General features: G+C 38.6%; 1 protein-coding gene across 4 annotated transcripts in view; it reads right to left on the bottom strand.

Moving 5' to 3' along the window:
- Positions 1-3,367: 3,367 nt before the first annotated feature.
- Positions 3,368-21,861, bottom strand: part of AFTPH (aftiphilin) — a 48,061-nt gene continuing 29,567 nt past the window's right edge. For 2 of the 4 annotated variants that reach the window (XM_074579244.1, XM_074579246.1), the window contains 4 exons: positions 16,300-16,360; positions 14,565-14,648; positions 10,475-10,598; positions 3,368-4,591 (listed from right to left, as the gene is read on the bottom strand). In XM_074579244.1, coding sequence (XP_074435345.1) covers positions 4,447-4,591; positions 10,475-10,598; positions 14,565-14,648; positions 16,300-16,360 — 414 coding nt within the window. In that variant the 3' untranslated portion in view covers positions 3,368-4,446. The remainder of the gene's footprint in view (positions 4,592-10,474; positions 10,599-14,564; positions 14,649-16,299; positions 16,361-21,861) is intronic. The other 2 variants (XM_074579245.1, XR_012586042.1) reach the window with 2 other exon arrangements.

The raw sequence follows: 21,861 nt of genomic DNA, 5'->3' as shown, positions 1-21,861 counted from the left end.
AAGTAGTTTTTAAAAAACATCTTCTAACATCTGGACTTGTATCAATGCTAAAACATGCACCAGCAGCTGCATTTAAACCCTTACGTCTGCAGTCCAGCTCTGTACCAAAAATAATTGATAGCAATAGCTGGCTGTTGCAACACATAGAACTTACATTCAACCAATAGGTTTGACACATTTTCTCTGCAGTACAGTAACACAGAGACTGGGGTCTCTGAGGCTCAGTTCCAGATTTTGAAGAAATGCAGCCAGCGGGCACAGTGTGTGTGTCTAATCCATCCCAGGCTTTCTCTCCTCTCCAAATGCCCCTGCTCCTCATGCTTGTATCCCACTTTCTCCACCACCTGGTCTTCCTATAGCTATCCCAGCTGCCTACGCAGAAAGTCCTGCTTAACCTTCTTATTTCCCCTACTCAGAGCTTCTCCTGAGCTCTTGCTTTATATTTTCTTCCAGCTCCTCCTCACCCTGTTTTTAGCCTCCTGAATTTGAAACGTGGTGTTTCTCCCCATCTCCTTTCATGCTCCAGGTTCACCTAAGGGAGCTGAGCAGGCTGCTTGATGCCTTTAGTGGCTGTGCTCTTCAGCACAGAGGCCAGACTATGAAAAACTTCTCTGCTTTTGTAGCAGACACTCCTAGCAGGTGCTATGCAATTACTAGATGCCACATGCAATTATAAATTATATTCAAGTGTATTTTGCAACTATCCTGTATTTCAGACTGCTCTGAAATTTAAAAAATTATGCAGAGGTACGGAACCAGCACAAAGGAGTTGTACCTAGATGTAAGCGGTTGGGCCAAGGCTGATCCATCTCACATGAGCCGAGCCAAGCCTCCCTCGCATCCTATGAAGCCTATTAGATATTCATCCCAAGCACAGCGGTCATGCAGTCCAACAACAAAACTTTCCACATGCCAATTTCATTACAGGGTAAAATTCTGTACAACAATCCAATATGACGAAGGGTTAACTTCAGTACATGCTAATTGCATTTGAGGGCATCTACAGACATTATTTGTACGCTTTATTTCTAGCATCTCAAAATGAATCTGTCAAGCTAATGATATTCAGAGAAGGTCTTAACGTTTCAAGTGCTGCGGGAAGTACAGCACTGCTAACACCTGCAGCAGGTGGTAAAGCTCCTGGTAAGTCAGCGCTGAACCACTGAGCGTCAGAGTGCAGTCTTTTGGATAATACAAGCAGAGCCCAGCTCTTCTTCGCAGTCGTTCAGGGGCCCGCAGCTCGCTTCACAGTGGGAGTTTTGGACTTTGCTTCATGGCCATGTTCCAACTCAGGCAAATTGCATCTGAACCAAGTGTCCTCTGCCGCTTCTGTTGGATGAGCACATAATCGCCTCACTATTAAATGACACTAGTTCTCAAGTGAACGTGATACACATTGACATGTCTGATGACAGCGCACAGCAACACGTATGTGCAGAAAGTATCAATTACCATCATGCCCATAAACCTACTGGCAAGATTCAACTAGATAAGGCATGCCGTGGCAATGGGAACAGCATGGAAGGACAAGCCCAAAGCAGCCGGATCTGCTACACAAAACTTTCTGCATAAGAACAAAGCTGCCTGTGCAAGACGGGGAGAGAGGATGAGGAGCCTGCCCGTCCACCCCAGAGTCGACAAGAAAGAAGGGAGCTGAAGCTAGGAGACAAAAAGCAATGCTACGTTTTAAGGCAGGGAGCATCCACCTCCAAAGGCTGGATTTAGATGGAAGATTTATGTCTTTTCAGCACTGTGAAGGTTTGTGGGATGCAATTTTTAATTTATTTTTTTTATTTTTGGCAGAAAGAATATAAAAACCCCATAAACACACTCTAGGTAGTACCAGGTTTCACAGAGTTTTAGATTGGTACATCAGTCACAACAGAAATCTCCTTTTTCCCCTGCCATTTCTCCCCCCTCCCCCATCTACAGCGGGCCACCAGTACAGCACTTGGAGACTGGAAGACAAATGGGCAGCTGCCTCTAGAGGCAATTGTGAGGAGACTAAAGATCAACTTGCAGCTGGCACTTCCACCCCCACCTCTCCTTAATACTTCAGTCCACTTGCTGCCAGACAAGGATCATGAGTCAGCTCCTAAACATATTCTCCTCGAAACAATAGCTATAGCTCTCTACTGCAGCTATACCGCTCCTCTGGCTCCAAGGGACACGCCACAGTTATGAAAACAAAAGGACCGATTTTAACCTACAGCAGCCCAGCACCAGAACTGAATGATGTAATAAACATGCACTAAAGAATACTATACTAAACCTGTGAGATTAACACAGCTAATTTTGACATGAAACGGGCACGAAGTCAGTGCTCTAACGAAAATCTGCAGAAGGAGCAAACAGAAGTGTTTTTGGGGATACACAGTAAAGCAGATGGCTTTTGCATAAGTCTTTTCAGCTACAACAGGGTGCAGTTTGATACCATGGTGTTGTATGCTGCAGCACTAATTGAAGAGCAAAGGAGCCAATTTAGCCTTTACAAATTAACTTTATCACAACTGCAGGAGCTGTGCTCTCAATTCTGAGTGGCCAGCACTCACTGAAACTCCTGCGTTCACAAAGGTGGAACTCCAGCACTCATCTCTCGAGGACATTTCAAGAGGACTCCCTAGAAGGAAAAAGCTTCCTTTTGCAAGGAAAACATTTCAGGTTACCAGCTAATGACATCAAGCTCACACTTTAACTTTTCTGACTCAAGTGCTGTCAGACGATAAAGAATTCAATAAAGAGGTAAGAAAAATGCATTGGCGATTTCTCAGAACTAGATGTTAACTGATGAACTGGTGGTGACTACTGCACACTTTTTCTGTGCACATAGTAAAGGTTAGACATGGAGAGTCTCAAAAAATATCAACACCCAGAGCAAGCCTTACCTGCAGACAGTCCACTGATATCCTCTGAAGAGACGTTGCTGAAAGAGCTATAGTGCAAGCTAACACGTAAGGAAACTTAAATCCTACGTTTACGTTTCTATTTCTAGCTAATAAATGGGCAAAATCAGTTGTCCTTTCTCACCTCACCATCGTTTGTGTTTCTTACAGCTGAGTATCACCAATTACACTGAATAAGTCTCTAACCCAAAATAGCGACATGTATTGAGCCACATCACCCTACAAGCCAGCAGGCAAGCTGGAAACAGAAATAAAAGAGTACATCACAACACGGTCAAAGAGACAAGACAATTAAAGAGAAGTCGTATTCTCCTTCTGCAGGATCCTGACAGGTGTGTTTTGTGGGCCTGTGCAACACAAATTAGAAGGTTCTACTGTTAATGCAGTGCATCAACTTTACCATCAACAGAAACAGGAATAATGTATACATTCTGTATAAAATGATAGCAGACTATATACATATGTATCTTTTAAATTATTTTATTTTGTGTAAGCTAAAAGGAAATTTACACACTTAAATCTCAAAAGACCTTGGGCATGCACATTGACCTTTTTAGAGGTTCTTCTACATAGCTCTCTTTTTTCCATAGGAATTTCCCCAGACATTTACAACCCATAGTTTTTACTGTATATACAGCCTAAAACCATAGCAATCTATGATTATGTCATTTTACACTGTGCAAAATCAAACAGGAATAGTGGTACAACAGAACATAAAAATTTTTAACAGGTAAATTTCATTGTAAGACATTCATATAGTTTTGGTCCTTCTTTTCCAAATCAAACTGATTAAAAGCAGACAACCTTCTAATGACCCCAAAAAAATCAAGCATTTAGATAGTGATCCATAACTGGAACAAGAAGTTACTGACAGCATTACCTTTCAAAAGGCTATATAGTGACACAGCCATACTATTGAAGTTTAAGAACATAAAAAATTGATCAGCCAACCAATCAACCAGGGGGAGGAGAGGGGGGAGAAGAAAAGGAAAAACACATCTTAAACTGTTAAAACAGAAAAGAAATTACCAGGTTTTAAAGAAACAACAACAACTGAAAATCCGCAAAGGGACAATTTAACCTTTTGTTTTTTTCCCCAGCAACACATATTTTAATATATGCAGGAAAGAAAAAGATGCTCAATGCAATCCAAAAACTTTTAAGGGGGCCTTCACAGATTGTGAAGATTAGCATTTTCATTATGTGTTTCTAGGATTTTAATTTTTTTTTAAACTTTTTAAAAGTTTTGTAAGAAGGACACCACCAGTGTATTTCACAAAGACATAAATGTATACACCCCAGCACAACAAAAAGAATAGATCTTCAAAAAGATTTACCCCCATTTATTTACATTTTTCTCTAATATAAATTTAGGACTCCAGTATGTAAATAAATATACATTATTATGTATACCTTTCTAGTGCTGCTTACCAACAAATCATCTGAACTTGATTTTTTTTTTTTAATTAAAGCAAGATTGCTTTTTACAACCCACAGAGGGAAGAAAAAAAAAATCAATAGAAAATGTCCAATTCACATCACTTTAGTCTACCTTTTCTTGGCAGCTTGTTGAAGGTGTTAATGTGGCTGGGAACATCAACACCTTGGCATGCATGAAAGTTAAGTCAGGAAGGCTAGAAATCACCTTGGCAGCCTCTTCACTAAGATGTTCTTCCTTTTTAGGCTTCCTGTTGAGAAGAAAAGAACAAAGTACATTAATCCAGTACCTGATATCCCTTGAATCACTGAAAGAACCACTGATTGAAGCAATGTTCTGGCAGTTTGTCTCCCATTGACAGGCACTTCTGTAAGCTACTTGAATGTAGTCTAATGTTCTAATACCTACCTGCCTACCAACAAAATGTTAACATAGAAAGTCAGAAAAACGTTCCTGAACATTGTTGCAATAAGGGGGGAAAAAATTCCTATTCAAATGCTAATTTTTATATATTTTTCTTTTTTTTGGCAGGTTCCAGCGTGCCATTCTGGGACCACTCACTTGAAGAAACAAGCATGCCCATATTCTAGGGATACGACAATAGGAGCATTACTTCTAAACTACATAAATCCAGTACAGTATTCCAAAATAAAATGGAAAAATCTTGAAAGGACATTAAGAAGGTCCTAACTTATTTCTTAGTACTTTTAAAATAAAAATAAGGTACTTATGCTGTGTTTCCGACACGACCATACTCAGATTAGACATCAAACTGTTCTACATCGTGATCCACAAACACTTTTTTCCCCTAGGGCTCATCAGCAGCAAAAGGTGGCTCACAACTTGTAGCTACTTGCTTTGAAGTGCAGTAGTACGTGTAGCCATAATGATACATACAGCAGTTTGGGAATCACTGGTGTTTACTTTGCCTTTTGCATTATTCACAAGAATTACGGAGCCCAAATGAATAAAGAGGTCTGAATCCCATGCCGCTTGGTTCTCTCTATTATGCAAAACCCTCACATTTCCTAAGTCAAATGAAACTTGGCTCAGACTGCTACAGAAGACCCCCCTCCCCTGCCCAAACATCCGTACTTTACAGACATCTAGCTTATCTTTGAAGAACACTGCCTATTACTAGAAATACTCAGTTTTCCATCAAACATTATTCCAGTTACAAAAAAGGCACCTGCTACACCCTGTAATGACATTAGAAATTCCAGCTAAATAAGCTCCCCCATCTTTGGAGCAAAAAATAAAACTGAGACAAAAGGCTCAAACCAAGCAAACTGCCTTTCCCTAGAACACTTCCGAAATTTCATTTCTATATCTTGTCTTAGCTATAAACTTTAAAATGAGACCATGAGAGGGCAATCTTCACTCTGATCACGAAGCAGCATGTACATATATTTTCTTTTGTCAGCACCCATCAGGATTGTATCCTGAACTGATCAGAGATCAGGGGAAAGCAAAGGGCTACGTATTTGCCTCAGCAAGCAGTCTCAGAATTTCTTAGCTAGGAGAAGAAGAAAAAAAGAGCCGGAGTCAAACTCATCCTTGACATCACTGATCATTGTGTTGACACTAAACTATCACTTTTGTTTGCTACTTGAAATCTCCACTTGATGAAAGATCTCTAGATGAGGCAGCCTAGATACTAAATCTGACTGTCCTTCACTAGAATAGCAATATTTTCTTTTCTCTGCTGCAGTGGAATTTCATGAGCCACTGACTAGGCAGATTACCAAATTCTGGAGGATAAACAAAGCTGTGCGCTGGATTTACTGAAGGAAGAAGCAGAGAGACAGCATGTGCCTCCTCTAACAACCTCACAGTCAGCTCTGTTTGCACTCGAAGGACTATCTCTGAGCTGTTGAAATGTGGCTGTCACCCACCACTGTGTTATCAGTATCTGGTGCCACTATTAGTAATCACTTACCACAAGCCTCTTAAAGGTACAAACTCCTGTTGAACACGGACTTACAGCTAACAAAGGAGTGTTTGACAGAGGAAGCCAAAGGAAGAGGGCTGACTCAGAGATCTGCATTAAAAGGAGTTCCTGTAATTGTTAATCGGGCACTGAGAAGGAGCTCACACACTCCTTGCTATTTATATGCCTCTTCCTCCTCTGCTCAACTGCAGCATGCTAAGAAATGGCACTGCTGGGTCCCAGAGGCAGTGCTGCATTTTATTTGGTGGTCATACGCAGGACCTTTATCACAGGATGATGCTATTGCTTCTTGCTGTACTAGCTGGTCTCTGCAACATCGCAGTCAGATGTGAATCTCACCCTATCACTGATGGCTCCCCTCCTGTCAGAAAGCCCTTTGCAATAATTTACCTACTTAATGTGCTCTGTAAAAAGTAGCTATAGAGAAGGATAAGCTAACACATAAAGCAAGTGTTATTTAACTATGAGCAAGTTACAGCTATAGATACAATCACTTGGTAATGAGGCTCAAAACCTAAAATCTCCACTCCTCAATGGACAGTGTCAGGTTCCTCCAGCGGACAATAAAACTGGACACTGCAAGTACCCTTTTCTGGGTAAGTCAGCACCTTCAGTAGCATGTATCACCAGGGCAAACCCTGAAGAATTACTCACTAACTCTGTAAACTTAAAAGACAAAGTAGCATCATCACTGCAGACTGTTTTTACCCTTAAAACTTACCAAACTGCCTAACAACGGTAATGTCTTTTGATAGAGGTAAGAGAAAAGAACCATGGCAGAGGCAAGAGAAAGAACGATGTCAGGTGCATTAATTTCAGGCACCACTTTTGCTGAAGATATTCCCACTGTCAAGAGATGCTTTTGCTAAACCTTGGTCTATGGGGAGCCGTTGTCAGAGCTTCTGCTCATGCCCTCTTAGTTTTTAATTGCTGTGGCTTACAGAATGGACACCTGAGTAAGTGGATCGTCAGCAGCAGCTGTACTACCTCTGTCTGCTTTGGAACCAGATGTTTTGATTACTAGACCATTAAAGGGCTTGCTCGAAACAGGGTCCCTGCCTCTTTAAGTATTAAAACTACCTTTTACAAAGCACTTTGCCCCCTCCATCTCTTCTCTTTACACTAGGTTAGAGCTCCTCCCAAGAGAGAGTACAGAGGGGATGCCCTTACCCAAGCAAATAACTGCAAGCCCCTCTACCTGCTGGCATGAAGTTTCCTTTTCAAAGGCATGTTAACATTAAGCTGCAAGAAATTAGCCAGACTGACGGGCAGGAAAGTTGTTGGAGGAAAACTTAGCAAGAAATAGGGAATGCTTTGTTGATGTGTCACTCACACCTCGCTGCTCTGTTTTGCATTCCAGCCCCTTCCTGCAGCGTTCAGTCTTTCAGGACTTCAGTCATCTCTCATGTTTGCAAAGGGTTTTGCACATAGCACCAGCAAAGGCCAGGCTCTAACAGCAACAATGAGTTGATTAGAGAAATGCACTTTAAAAATCACTCTCTAATTAAGAGCTAGCCTGCTCCATCCAACACCGCCCACAAGGAGTATTTCCAGTTTAAATGAGGGTTTTGGCCATTTCTTGGAAAGGTATCAGTGCTCTGCTTTCCTTCAAAAAGACAGCAGATAAACTTTTGATCTCTGCCAGTTCTATGGAACCGGGCAAGGCTGCAGAGTCTCTCTCGGTGGAATGCTGCACTGGATCCCTGACCTTCAACACTCACTGCTGCCGCCAAGGTTTCAGGCTCAAGCTGAGGGGGACGTTTCCCTTCCTCTCCCAACACTTTCCTTCCGAGAAACTGACTTTCCAACTTCAAGAAATCAGTTTGCAAGCAAAAGATGGGGCTACTTCAGACAGAGATGACTCTTCGCATGGCTTCCCACAGCTGAATAATGGTATTTTCACTCTAAGCTTTACACTAAAGAGCCTGAGTTCAGACAAGTTACAGACATGGGATAGCCTTAGCACAACTTCAGTTGCCAAAGTGGTGTTAAGCCACTGGCCACATCCTCCCCTGATCAGTTACCATGAATGGCTAACAGACCCCATTTCCAAGTTGGTGCATGAATGTCATCCTTCTTGAGCCGGCTGTACCCTGCCACTCCTATTTTAAAGTCTCTAGTTCATTAAAAAAAAAGAATAAAAAATGCAGAAGAAAAACAATTTTATTGGAAAAAGCTAACATACTGCGACATATTTGGCATATTTCTGAGATAAGACCTTCTTATATCTCTGAAGGTTTCTAGCTTGAAAAACATAAAAATAGACTGCTTTTCTTTCAGAGAGCGTGAAATTAGAAAAGAGAAAAAAAATTAAAATTGAGTGGTGAACAAGAACATACAAAATGTATTGAACAGTGAAACAGCTGCTTTAAAACAGCTAATCCTTGCATGCATCTGAACGTAACCGCAAAGTCTCAGGTCCCCAGCCTCTCTCTACAGCCTGATATATTCCTACAGCACAGACCTCGAACCTCTTCCTATCAGTAAGCAATGCTCCCCAGAACAAGGAAAGAACTTTGACATCTGGATAAAGAGCTTTAAAAGAGCGAGTAAGAGATTTAAGGTGCACCGTGGAAGCATTGGGGAAAACCCCCAAACCCCTCATATCAAAAACCAACAATAGAGAAAAATGAAGGTCAACATTCATTTAAGCAAAGCAGACTTCCCTGTTCCTTTGTAATGAAAAAGTAAGCTAAGCTATCTTAAAGTAAACAAGCAGGTACAAATCTATGAATGGAGACAAAATAATTAATAATGATACATTTGGAGTTTGTATGTCCTCGCTGTGAACTTGTGATTACTTTTAAATTACACTTAGAATATATTAAAAAAATATTTCAACTGTACCTATGTTTTCTAATTAGTGAAAGTCAAACTTTCCCACTAGCGTATCTTCAGAAAGAGCACATGCACTCCATGGACAGAAAATTAGGCAATCCAAAAGCTGACACACGAAAACCAGCATTGAAGCGTTGAGTTCCCTCTACTGGTTCTCCCTCGAAATTTCATGCCTTGCTGATCTTTTTTATTCAGTGTTCACTTTGAATATTTTCACTGCAGGAAAACTAGCAAGATAGTTTTCTCAATGAAAGCACACGTTTTAAAAGAGCTCCTGAAAACTATAGTTTTAGTAATTTTAAGAAAGCTACCAATGTCTCACCATCACAAATCACTACGTTTGCCTCAACTCTCTTCAACTGTGCCTCCTCTGTAAGTGCTGTGCTGGATGGAAATGCATCTACTTAGTTTGAGAGTGCTGAATAAACCGTAGAGCTCACTTATGAGTGAGGCTATGTTACTATCTATTAGTTGCAAAGCAACTAACATTTGTTGCATGTTGAGGCATGCATTTCCTCAACAATAGAAACCTTTTATTTGGTAACAATCACTCAGCAATTCTTTAATGGGCACAGACATTAATTACATGTTAAGACAGCCCAGGATCCTACTGCTAAGATACACAATTCCAAAAATAAACCCAAAGAATACGAGCTTGTAAGTTGAGAGACTATTCTGTACCTATTCAACAGGCCAGACTTAAAGGAAGACATTTGACATCTAAAGCCTTTTGAATCGCCTCTCCCTATAGAAAAAAAGTACGGTAGAGCTTCACATGAGATCCAAAGCAGAAAAGACATCTTAAACCAACTACACGCTCATTCCTTAACTTGCAACAGCAAAATGAATCTGATGTTTGGTCACTGAAGTTTTGACAGGTGCTAGAAATACATCGTAAGGGATAAATATTGTCTTAATCACTACTCAGCTTTATTATTTTACTTGTGCAACATTCCGTATCTATAAGTTATGTGGAGGACTGAGGAGGGTCCTAGGTCACTGAACGGCGTGATTCGGTTTACCCTTCCATTCTTAGGAACCGGCTCTGTTCTTCAGAAAGTCGCTTCCTCCAGTTCCATCTCTGGCTCTAGCTTTTCAACTTATGTCCTGGTGATCTTTTTCTTTCAGCTCATGAACTGTTTCCCATCTTATTTTTAGGGTGCTATATTAATTTGAAATATGAACTACAGTACTATGAATTTCATATTTAAATGTAATTATTAAATTTAAGCCTTTTGATAATTAAAGAACTTCTGACCTAAAATAGCAAACACATTCACTCCTCACATTTCGTGCCACCCTTAGCAAATGAAGAAAGAAGTGCAACAAAGAGTACTTATTTACCTTGTGGACGTGCTTGCCTTCTCCACGGTGGACATGAGTCTTGCAAACGCATCAGTCACTCTGTTGCTTGCATTGGACGTTTCCAGTTTTGAGGTTGTCAATTCATACAACTCAGGATCCACACCTTATAGTATAAAATGATAATCAGTGATGGTTGGAGGCAAGCATAGCCATAATTAGACACAGACCAACTTGCTAGAGACTGTTTTCTGTAAACATCTGAATCATTTATAATTTCAAGATACATGAAAACAACATGACAGAACATGTCTGTGTTTCTAAAACACCATCCTCTCTCCCCACCCTTCTTCAGTAGCTTTTGTAGTTGTACTACAAACCACACACACATTGGATCAAGTCTGGCATACAAGGTCTCAGTCTAAGAGCAAATAAACTGAATTTGATTTACCTTTTAGAATGAAACACCTGTAAAAATGTCAGCTGTGTTAAAATGGATTGTTTCAATAACTTCAACTCAACTGTTTGTATTAAAAGAATGCTGCATGTTAGCCAGGACCAATTTTTCAACAAGAAATTACACACAACACTGGCATGCATTGGAGTGCATTTAGTATCCTGCTTTTCACAAGAGGTTGTGTTAAAAACATTTTAAGTGAGAAACAGCAGCTTTTGTGATACATACAAGTGAAATGGCATTTAAAAAGTTACATACTAATATGTATAACACTACCAAAACTTTCAGTCTATGCTCCCTTTTCAAGTATTTATAAAGCATCGAGTATCTGGATGTTTCAGCCCTGATTTCTGAGTTCCAGGTATCTTAAGTCAGATGCTGAATTTTGACATCACACATGTTGTGGATGGATTTCAAATTTTATCAACAGAGGTCATTCTGAAAACAATGCAAACAATGGGAAGTTGCATCCCAAAAAATACATACGTATGGGTGAAATTCTACCTGTTTAATATCAAGCATCACATCTCAGTAGGAAGTAGCTGTAGAATTTCCAGATATTAAGTATGTTTTCTTTTAAAAAACGTCTCTAGGAATCAGAATTATCAAAACAAATCAAGAGGAAAGACCGTTACAACACATTTTGTTGTTCAGAAGCATTTTAAGTTGGTGATATTCCTCTAGTTAGTTTCGGCTACTTTATGCTTCATAGGTTTAAATGAAACGTGCATGTGCGCCACCCACAAATATAAATATTTTGCAAAAACAGCCTAGAATTTTTGTACAGAAGCATCATGTTTTATAGACACCTGCCTTCTAAACAAGTTTGACATTAGTGCCAGCTGGTTTGGACAACACAGAAGCATTTCATACTACTGCAGAACAAACCTTGCAAGTACTTGGACATGATGGCACTGTGTAGCTACTTAATACACAAACCAGCATTTATAAACCAATGTGCTGATTTTTTTACCCAGTGTACTTGCCTGGATCAAGACACTTTTAGAAGTATTTCTGAAATACCAAAAGATTACAATTAAAAAAACAAATATGCCTGTGCTTATTTGTCCTGTCTTTTCCACCCAGTAATTACAGTCTTACGTGTGCTAACAGATGAGGTTAATAGTCCTCACGCCTGCTTTGCATGAACTCTCCCCAAGCAGAGTCTTGACTATTTGTCATTTGCGCCCAAGTTAAGTACTCTTCCATTGTTAGGAAACTAAGCTGACCAAAAAGTAAAATTGAGAAAATCATCTGGTTAAACTGCAGGAGCTGGGAGGAGGAAGATTTGCTCCATTTAATATGAGTTGATTAGAAATTAATCAGTTCTCCTTTCAGCCTACATTTTTTAAGTCTGCATTTTCAAAGTTAATTTCATCCAGTTTCATGCAAAACATCAAAATATGTACTGTCCCGAGACCAGTATACCAAGACTTTAAGTATTGTCAGATGTTTACAGAACTTGGAAATAAGAAAAAGCCCAACTATTCCATGAAATACCCACTTTCAAACAGGGAGAGGAAGACTTGAAGAAATACACTTTGACTTGCAGAAGCCTGCGAAATCCCATTAAGGTACAAATTGTAAAACTAATTGAAACAAGGAGGCCTTTGACATGCAACTCTGCAACAAATGCTAAATGCAACCTTATAAGTTACATCATTTAGATATTCACATTTATGGTCCTGAATTCATTTTCATTGTAGTGTGATGTCACTGCTCAATTTACTGTTCTTTAGGAACCTTTTACTCGGCTACATTTATGTTAAACTATCAACATGAAAAATAAAACAATACACTAAATCTGTGGGAACATACTAGAAATGGGTAATTCCCTGTTCATGACGTAGAATGCAAATTTTAATAAGAAATTATTTTGTCTGCTGATGAAATCAGGCTGAGAAGAATACAGCATAGAGCTATAGTGAGTAAAATTAAGGTCTTCAGAGAAAAAACAAACTTCTACTACTGATAAAAGTTTCTTCTTTAAGCCAAAAGATCTAACAATTTATCTTTCAATCATTTTAGTTATTTTTAAGAGTTGCATATTCTCCATTTTATTCAAATCATTAGAGAATGTTTAAGGACAGCACTGCAAAACCTTAATGAGATATTGAAGGAAAGTTAGCCAACCAAACCCCACACAAAGCTCCTAAACACACACACAAACACACGAGCTGCAAGCCAAGAAACAAATGACTTTCCCAGAAACAAGTCAGGAGGGAGGAAAGAAAAGCCAAAACCAAAAAACCACCAAAAATAGGTGCTATTGGGCATACCAGAGAAGGTGATAATACCTGTAACTTGATGAAACAACAACATAAAAAAAAAAAAGGCAATAAAATGCTAACAGAGTATCCCTCCAGTAATCAGTTCAAGTGTGCACACCATCAGGACACAAGACCATACCCAACTGCCCGAGCAGTACATGTATTGGGTACTGACAACTTGTATGTCGATAGACTTGCACACACTTATAAAAGAATCTGTAAGACTCAAACATCTTGAATTTGCTACCTATCACTTCCACGACAAACCTGCCACCTTTCATCTGATAATGACATTTCTCAAGGGTGGAATAAAAACACATTTGGAATGCGATGCCATAAAATTGCCTTCAATGATCATATTTCAAAACTAAAAAAGCAGGTCTTTAAAAAACAAAAAAATACAATAACTATAAGCACTTATTTGAAATGTGGGAAAACCACAAACCTCTTAAAAATTGATTTTTTAGATTAAAATCACTAAGAGGAAAAAAATCCCTTCCTATGAAGAAAGTGATTATCATGGCTTCAGGCATTGTATTGAAAGAGTATTTGCCTTATCTACTTAACCTATGCACTCTGATAAATCCCCAAAATATTCCCTTAAATTCCTGCAGAAATTTTATTCAAAGTGAAGGTTTTCACAAGCTTACACAAAATACTCAGAGCATGTCAAAACCATTTGATAAATTAATTCAATTAATTTTATGTGTTATTCAATGGAGAGAGTGCTGTTTTCATCTCCTTTTAAGGGAGTAAGTTGCAGATGAAGTGCTTTGGTTTTATAACTAACATTCATGAATTTCTGATGCCCCACAAACATGCAACTATCCTTGTTTTTATTATGAATGGTGTTAAAACACTTTTTTCACTTTATCATTAATATTAGTAGCTCACACAAAGAAAACATTTGCAGCCTCCTGGTACCAGCAAAGACCAGAAGGGCTGTGATAAATTAAGCCCCATAACTTCATATTCACACATAACTTTCAATAACATTATAATCCTATAATTTGGAGGTGCTCATTCAGAAGAGAGAACAAGCCTAATTTTTTTGGAATTGTCATATGTACAGCATATTTCAATTTTTCTGAACTGCTCTGGAAAGTTAACTTTCCAAATTTCTCATTTGAAACAAGTGTTTTAACATCTTATTTGCAAGAGCATAAGAGCCATTCATTCCTTCAGCACGTGACAAATACAGAGCTGACAGTACCTTTTATATACCTCTCACTCGATACAAAACATCAGAAAACAGAACACAGATTAAAGGAAAAACGCAGTAGAGACACATTTTAGAGAAACGCAGTGTAAAATTTCTCCTTGTTTATAGGAAAGTCAAGTGATGTGCCCATGCTTTTAGTAAGTTGTTATAATATTACAGTTGTGGTTTTAACACTCTGCTGACCTGGGATTGTGGTGGTGCTGCTAGAGCTACTGTCATCCACGGGCCCAAAGAAATCAAGGTTCAGAAGAGTGGAACCTCCACTAGCTTGAAATTCAGTGACCGTGTTGGTAGGCAGCCATATAGAAGGTAAGCCAAGGGAGGGGTTTATGTGTAAAAAGGGGTAAGACACACACTTGAACATGCAAGTTATAATTAGTACTCAGTACGCAATTTAAAAATTGACATGAAAACAATGCTTACAGTATTAGTTTGTACCTTCTAAAATGTTAACAACTTAATTCAGTGCACATTTCCTCATGTACAATGCAGCAAGGAAATCAACACTAGTAACTTTAAAATAGATATATTTATTTCAATCTAAAAATGAAAAAGAACCAGCACAACCCAGAGAGAAAGATGTGATCAGTTAAAGGGAAACAATATATAGATCAATTGATAGTTAGAATATAGCAGGCTTTTTCTCCCCTCACTGAAATCAAAAGCCATTCTTTCATCAGGAAGACTGAGCAGATCCCCAAATAGCAAAGAACCAAAAAAGCTTTAAAGTTTTAGTTAGCGGCTTTAAGCTATTAATTATCATTATCTTAAAGCAGTGTGAACACAGGGTAACAAATGCCACTCTTATATCCAGTTCCTCACCACTAAATTATACTGTTCCCCTTTAGCACTAAAACAGAAATCAAACCAAGATACATTTTAAAGTTGTTTGTTAAAAAGAAAGCATGATGATTGACTGAGGTAATAAGACACCAGACAACAGCAAAAGGGTCCATCCAGGCTTTCCTTCAGCACCATGATATTGCTCTCCAAACTCTTAACATCCCCCATGTTCTGAAACACCAGCGTGAGGCAACACCAGCGCAGTAAGAGATGCACTTGAGTTTAGCCTGCTTTTGAACAACTTATGCGTCATGAATTAATTGCTGTTAGCAGGCTCCTCATAAAGATATCAGTTTCTTTACAGGTTTCTAGTCTGTCGATCAAACAAGTTTCCAAAACTTGTTTTATTTCCTTTGCATGCACTTACATTTCTGAGACTGGAGGCGGTGGCACAGCTCACTTTGCTATTAAAATAGACATAGGTGCAGGGTCTTTTATATGATAACTATATACATTTACAGATACAAATAAGTTTGTAGCTACCTCTTTAATTTCATATATTAGCTATAATTAGTTCTTGAGAGTAAGCAAAAGTGATAACAGATGAAGTCACATTTTTGAAATATAAAATTATCTGTAAATCTGAAAACTTTCAGCTCAAGAAGTGTATCTTTTGCAAACAGTTTGTGGTTAAAATATTGTGCTTTGAAGTAGCCACTCTACACAAGTTTGTCATTCAAAGGATGTCTAAAGAGATAGTTCGTTGGTGAAAAATACTTTTAAGATGTAAAACTTGTCAATCTAAAATGCTCATTTGTTCAGAGTTTCATTATAATCTGCAGTTATGTATATAATGAAGTGTTAATATTGCCACTGTGTCACTAGCCTATGGCAGGAATCTAAAATAATACTTAGTTTTTTTCAGACTATGTAACACTTCATGTAGGGGCACAGTTAATCAGAAAGAAAGCCTGAATTTCCAAAGTTAAGAGTAAGAAATAAATATTATATATATTTTTATATATATGTGTGTGTGTGTATTTAAAAAATAATAATCAGCAGATAGATGTTTGTCTGAACTTTGTAGCTTTCTTATCTCTAGCTCTGGTGCTAGAGGCTCTACGGAGAGACGTACCATCTAAAGGGTTAGTAAGGCCACTGCTACTCCAGTCAAACTGGACAGGTGGTAGAGATTCCTAGAGTTGAAAAGTCAGAAATCAGATTTTACAGTCAGTTCAGGTTACAACAATGCAAAGCAGTTCAAACAACAGATTCTTTAGCGTCTAAATACTAAAAAGACAACTAAATGAGCAGCTCCAACTTTTGGGAGGCGTGTATTTTCATAATATGCACAAAAGATTCAAAGTGGATCTGTTCTACCACAGGAAGTCTCGTTAAATTCTGAACAGTACAGATTAGGTAACTTCTAACTCAGAGAGGATTTGCAAATCAACTAAAACATATGAATTGGATAAAAAAACCCAAAAACCTTAAGGCATAGTCAAAAGTTAAACTACTATTACTTTCATGGAAGACGAGATATTTTACATAAAAAGTTAGGTATACACAATTACAGGGCAAATTTAGAATAGGGTTATTAGTGAAAGCTGTCTGTACATCCATGCTTTGTCCTGATTATATACAAAATCAGTTCTTTACCATCAAATAGCCCATGATTCTTGCTATTCATGGGACATAATCCCTCCATGTGAGGGACAAAACCACCAACATCCTTCCCACCCCCTTTAAAAAAAAAAAAGTATCCTGTGACTTATTATCCTTTAACGATTAACTCATTCCAATATATAAACAAACCATTGGTAACAATGCTCGAACAAGAGGAGCATGGAAATGTTGACTCATTTTGGGAGCCCATCCTTGCCTTTTCATTGCCTCTTGTTAAGTCTTTGGTGCACACCCAGGTAAATCATGCAAACAGCAGGGACCATGCTTTACAGGGAAAGCCTGTTCAGGTGCAGTATAACTTGCAAGTGCTGCCCTCCTGTATTCTCAGGATACAGACTGGATGGGACAGTATCAGAAAGGTCTGAAATACGTTGATCTTTCTACTTCTGCGCATTACATTTCAGCTGTCTCCCCAGTGAAGTCAACTGTCAAGAAGTACTGGGAACAGATGTGCCTTCAGCTTCTAACAGAACAATCACATTTATGGAAGAAAATGCAATGGAATGTCTCTGCAGCATTATTCAAAATGCATCATTAGTTGTCAAGCTTCCAGTGGCTGAGACCACTTTTGCTTTTGTAGGAAGTGGGGCTTTAATTTTATTTTATTTATTTTTTCTTTTAACACTGCCAACTAGCCAATACTGAAAAAATATGCATATTCACGAATCGAGACACTATCAACCTGAGCTGGCTTTGTACAATTAAACTAACTGTAAGAGGTTTTTGCTAGGTGATAGATGTTTACAGCAAGAAACATGAAGGGAGCTGGAAATTTATGTATTTAGTTATAGCAAATGTCTTGCCTTAGAAAAATCCGTCCTACCTAACGACTTGGAAATATTTCCAGTACTGAGCACAACTAGCACAGTATTGACTCCATGGAGCTTAAGGAGCTGATGCTACACTTTTTACTTTGGTAATGAAATAACTGGCATTGAAATGATTTGCATGGAAACATAATGTTAGCAGTGGGGAAGCTACGCCTGATGAAGTAATCATCACTATCATCAGTAGCTTGTTTAATGTTTGTCACATCTAAAATACATCAACATTAAAAGGGGTTTGTACCAAAAAAAAAAAAAAAAAAAAAGAGGCGAGTATGACAATGGAGTAGCTTTCTACCCTGAGGAAAATGAACTCAAATTGAAACAAAGTAGCTTCCTACCAACTCTCACTGATAAAAACATCCACTACATTTTGTGTCAAAAGACTGAGTCAGGACTGATGAGTGCGACAGAACTGCATGGAAAAGGTGGTACCAATGGCTGGCAAAGCTTTTCCCTTTAATGATTACTTGATTCTCAAGTTTGCCTAGGAGGGGACAAAGGAAGTGATGAATTCTTCCTAAAATGGAGGGGTGGGGGGAGGGAGAGGAAATAAACTGACTCCAAATCAATAAGAGTATACTAAGTATATTAGTCTGCTCTGTGAGATGAGGTCACTCTGCTGACTTCAACCGCTTGCAGAGAGGGAGGTGGCAAGTAAAGCAGACCCCATCTATACAGGATGCTGGCAAACCCCGGTCTATACAACAGCAGAGTGAAAGGAGAGGGCAGGGGCAAAAGCCCATTACACAGAAAGGAAAAGTTTTCTGTTCCTAGTGATCTCAGCTCTAAGAAAACTAACTATACTGGGACACCTGAACACAGCATTGAAATCTCAGACAATGGGAACATGCCCTGCAAACGGGAATATAGTGTTTTGTCTTTCAGAGATTGCAAGGTTGCTAGACTACTGCATTTACAACCAGTATTTTATAACATGCTTTAAGGAAAAGTGCCCAATCTAGAAGGATATTGAGAATCGGGGCAAACTGCTCTCACTCCTCCCTCCATCTTAGATTACAGGACACGGTACAGAAATGAAAAAGTATACTCAGCTGTCAGAGTACTAACTCTGAATGTTAAGGAAGTAAGAAAGAGTAAACTAAAATGCCTGCTGGTTTTACTGCTTCATATTTCACTTTGATAAAAGTGAGAGATGTTTTCACACAGTAATTTTAGAATGGTATTATGTAAGAGCTTTTATAATCCAAAGGAGTAAAATGTAAATGTTTGCCTCTGTGCCAATAATTACCCAAAGAAAATTAAACAAAGAAAAAGGAAAAAAAAAGGGGGGGGGGAGTATTTTGCTGTCTTAAAGCTGGGGGAAAAAATAGAAGGGCTTGTAATACAAATATGGTATCATTTTTAGATAGATTCCACATAGAACAGAGCATCATAAACATTTCAGAAAAAAGGTTTACATGGAAGCAATTCATACCTTTCATTGTGTGTATTCATTGGAAAATTACAACAGTTCTGAAAATTATTTTTCTTAGACACCACCTTTAAGCGACTGTCCCATCTGATAGAATAGCAAGTTCTGCAATATCTCTTACCTGCAAATCGTTCTCTCTTACTCTGTCAACAAAGCTACCTATATTCTTGGATCTTTCTCATATGTATAACTGGAGAGCAGTTCCATGATGGAGCCTTTGGCTGGTGGCCAATAATATGGTAGTTTGCATCTGTCATTGTTTGAAGTCCTGATGGTCCCTTATGTAATTAAAAATGTTTTTAACGACTGTCACCCCGTGGGGTTTAATTAAGGTTCAGTCCCTAATAGCCAGCAAGTGTAAGATACATATTTCTATTATAACCTGATCTCTAATTCAGTAGTCTACATGCATGCAGACATACTGTGATAGGCACCCACAGAAAATAATTACTGGTATCTTTCTTCTAGAGAGGTCTGGGTCACTCTAGATTTCTCTTCCAATATAAAACTTACTAAGCAAAAGTAGGCAGGTAAGAAATCCCAAAGTTATTCTGTATGCTGGGACAAAGCTACCAGTAGGGTGTAGTGAAGACAGATAGAACCACATAGAGAGAAGACGATGCTTTGAAGCAATACCGAAAGAGCAGAAATATCTTAGAAAGCTTTTTGCAAAAAAAGCCAGAGAGAAGAAGGTAAATAAACTTTAAAACTATAGTAGCCAGAGAACAGTATCAAATCCAAGAGAAAGCAGTCAACATTAACTCCAGACAGCAGCCTTGGTAACAAGCGCTGGAATATATTTTAATCGCACTGCCTGAAGACTTGGCCACAGTGTAGAAGCCCACTATAGCAGATGCTGTAAGACAGAAGAGAAGGGTGCCTATCTCAGGTTTCACAAACAAAGGTTGCCTATTTGAGCCTATCTTTCTTACACCTGATGTGCCTTGATAGAGCCTTTTACTTCAGACCTGTGAAGCCTTTGAGACACCATGTTTAAAGGCAACAGTAATCAGGGGATTATTTCATATTCTGTTTACTGCCTTACAGTTACAAGCACAGACGAGCAGAGAAATAAGCCTCCCCCCATTGTCAAGATAAACAACAGATCAAAGAAGAATTTAGACGCTGCCTTCAAATATAAAACAGAACGAGTTTACAAAAGTCATCTTTATACAATAAACTAATGTGATAGATCAGTCAGTAACTTAACTCGCTTGAGAGGAGAAATAATCATTTCGAAAACCTTGTCCTTTTATGGCTCAGATGGAAATTTTGTCCACTGTATTTCCACAGCCTAACCAACCCAGCGAGATCCTCTGCAGGGAAGGAGGCCAAAACATACAGTTTATATAATAACTAAGAAAAATTATTGCAGCTCATTTGCCACTTTTTTCCTCATTCTTTTGATTTCTAATGCTAATTTACATCTCTGCAGGCTCTCCTCCGTTCGCCTACAACCAAAAAACCGAGGAGGCATTTCTGTCTTTTTACGAATACTCTTTCCACTCCTACTTTTGCATCATCACAGTCTTTCTTCCAAAATCTTACTCCCTCAGCAGCAAGTCATACATGCACACAGACAGACGCTGATCGTTATACAAGTCCCCTAGATGCCAGGCTTTCAACAAAGGAGAACTCTTCCCCTTTCCTTAAGGAAAGCATAGGAATCTATTAACCAGAGCCTCTCTTTTCAGCAAGAAAGCCAAATATGCTGAAGTTTCTGAATATAAAAATGACCAATCATCATTGCCATCTGCAAATAGAGGCATTTAGAAGTTTTACCCAATTAATGTGTAATTACTTAGTTAAGCTTAAAGATACCTAAGTTGCTACACCTAAACTACCGGTGTTTAGAATAAGAAGTTTCAGGGTCCACTAAAATTGACTATAATATTTCCATTGCATATCTACCAATGTTTATAACACAGTTCCTAATGAAACGTTTACCAAAGTTTGGGCACATCATCTTATTACCACTACAGCCTGGAATATTCCTAAGAGGCAGCCTGCACAACGTGAAATGAAGCTGGATTTTCCCAAAAGCAAACAGAAGCCACCAACCATTAACAGAAGATGAGGCCAAGAAACAAATAAGGTCTCTGAGGTGGAGAACTGATCGTTGCATGCCCTGAAACTTTCTGAATATCACTTAACTGTGGCCTCTTAATGGTTAGAGCTCTAACTCATCTCTTCCCCAAAAGTTTATTTTAGTATTTGTCTTTTTGGAAAAAATAACCTAAGGCCAGCAGTGCAGACAGATGGCATAGAAGCTTCTTGTATGTACTTATGGACCACAATTATTGAACTGAGGTGGCTTTGTCAGAACAAGCTATGGGGCAGGATTATCAAACTGTGACAAGTAATGGGAAATTCTACTGCAGAAGTATTGAAAAGTACAAATTCATAATTAGAAAAAGAAAAAAAAAAGATACTTTGATAAGTGGAGGTTCTTATTTTCAGCACTATGACTGCCAAGCAACTGAGAAAATGGCACGTGTGAGAGATGCTGCTCCTTCGGGCTCTTACAGCTCACTACATTATGTTTAGTGTATGGTTTAATCTATGTTTTCCCCTCTGTAAAAAAGGGAACTTCGAACGCTGCAGAAAGCCAGTGAAATTTTCCTACTTTGTTCATATAAAGAAATCACACAAGTGATTTCTTCAGCTCAGACTGGTTACAATAATCATTATTGCTACCTTTTCTAATACCCAGATGAGCTGCTCAGTTCCACTGCAGTATTTGTGAGAAGCA

This window comes from Larus michahellis, chromosome 3, assembly GCF_964199755.1.
Source record: "Larus michahellis chromosome 3, bLarMic1.1, whole genome shotgun sequence".
NCBI lineage: Eukaryota > Metazoa > Chordata > Aves > Charadriiformes > Laridae > Larus > Larus michahellis.
This window is presented reverse-complemented; position numbering and strand designations above follow the sequence as displayed.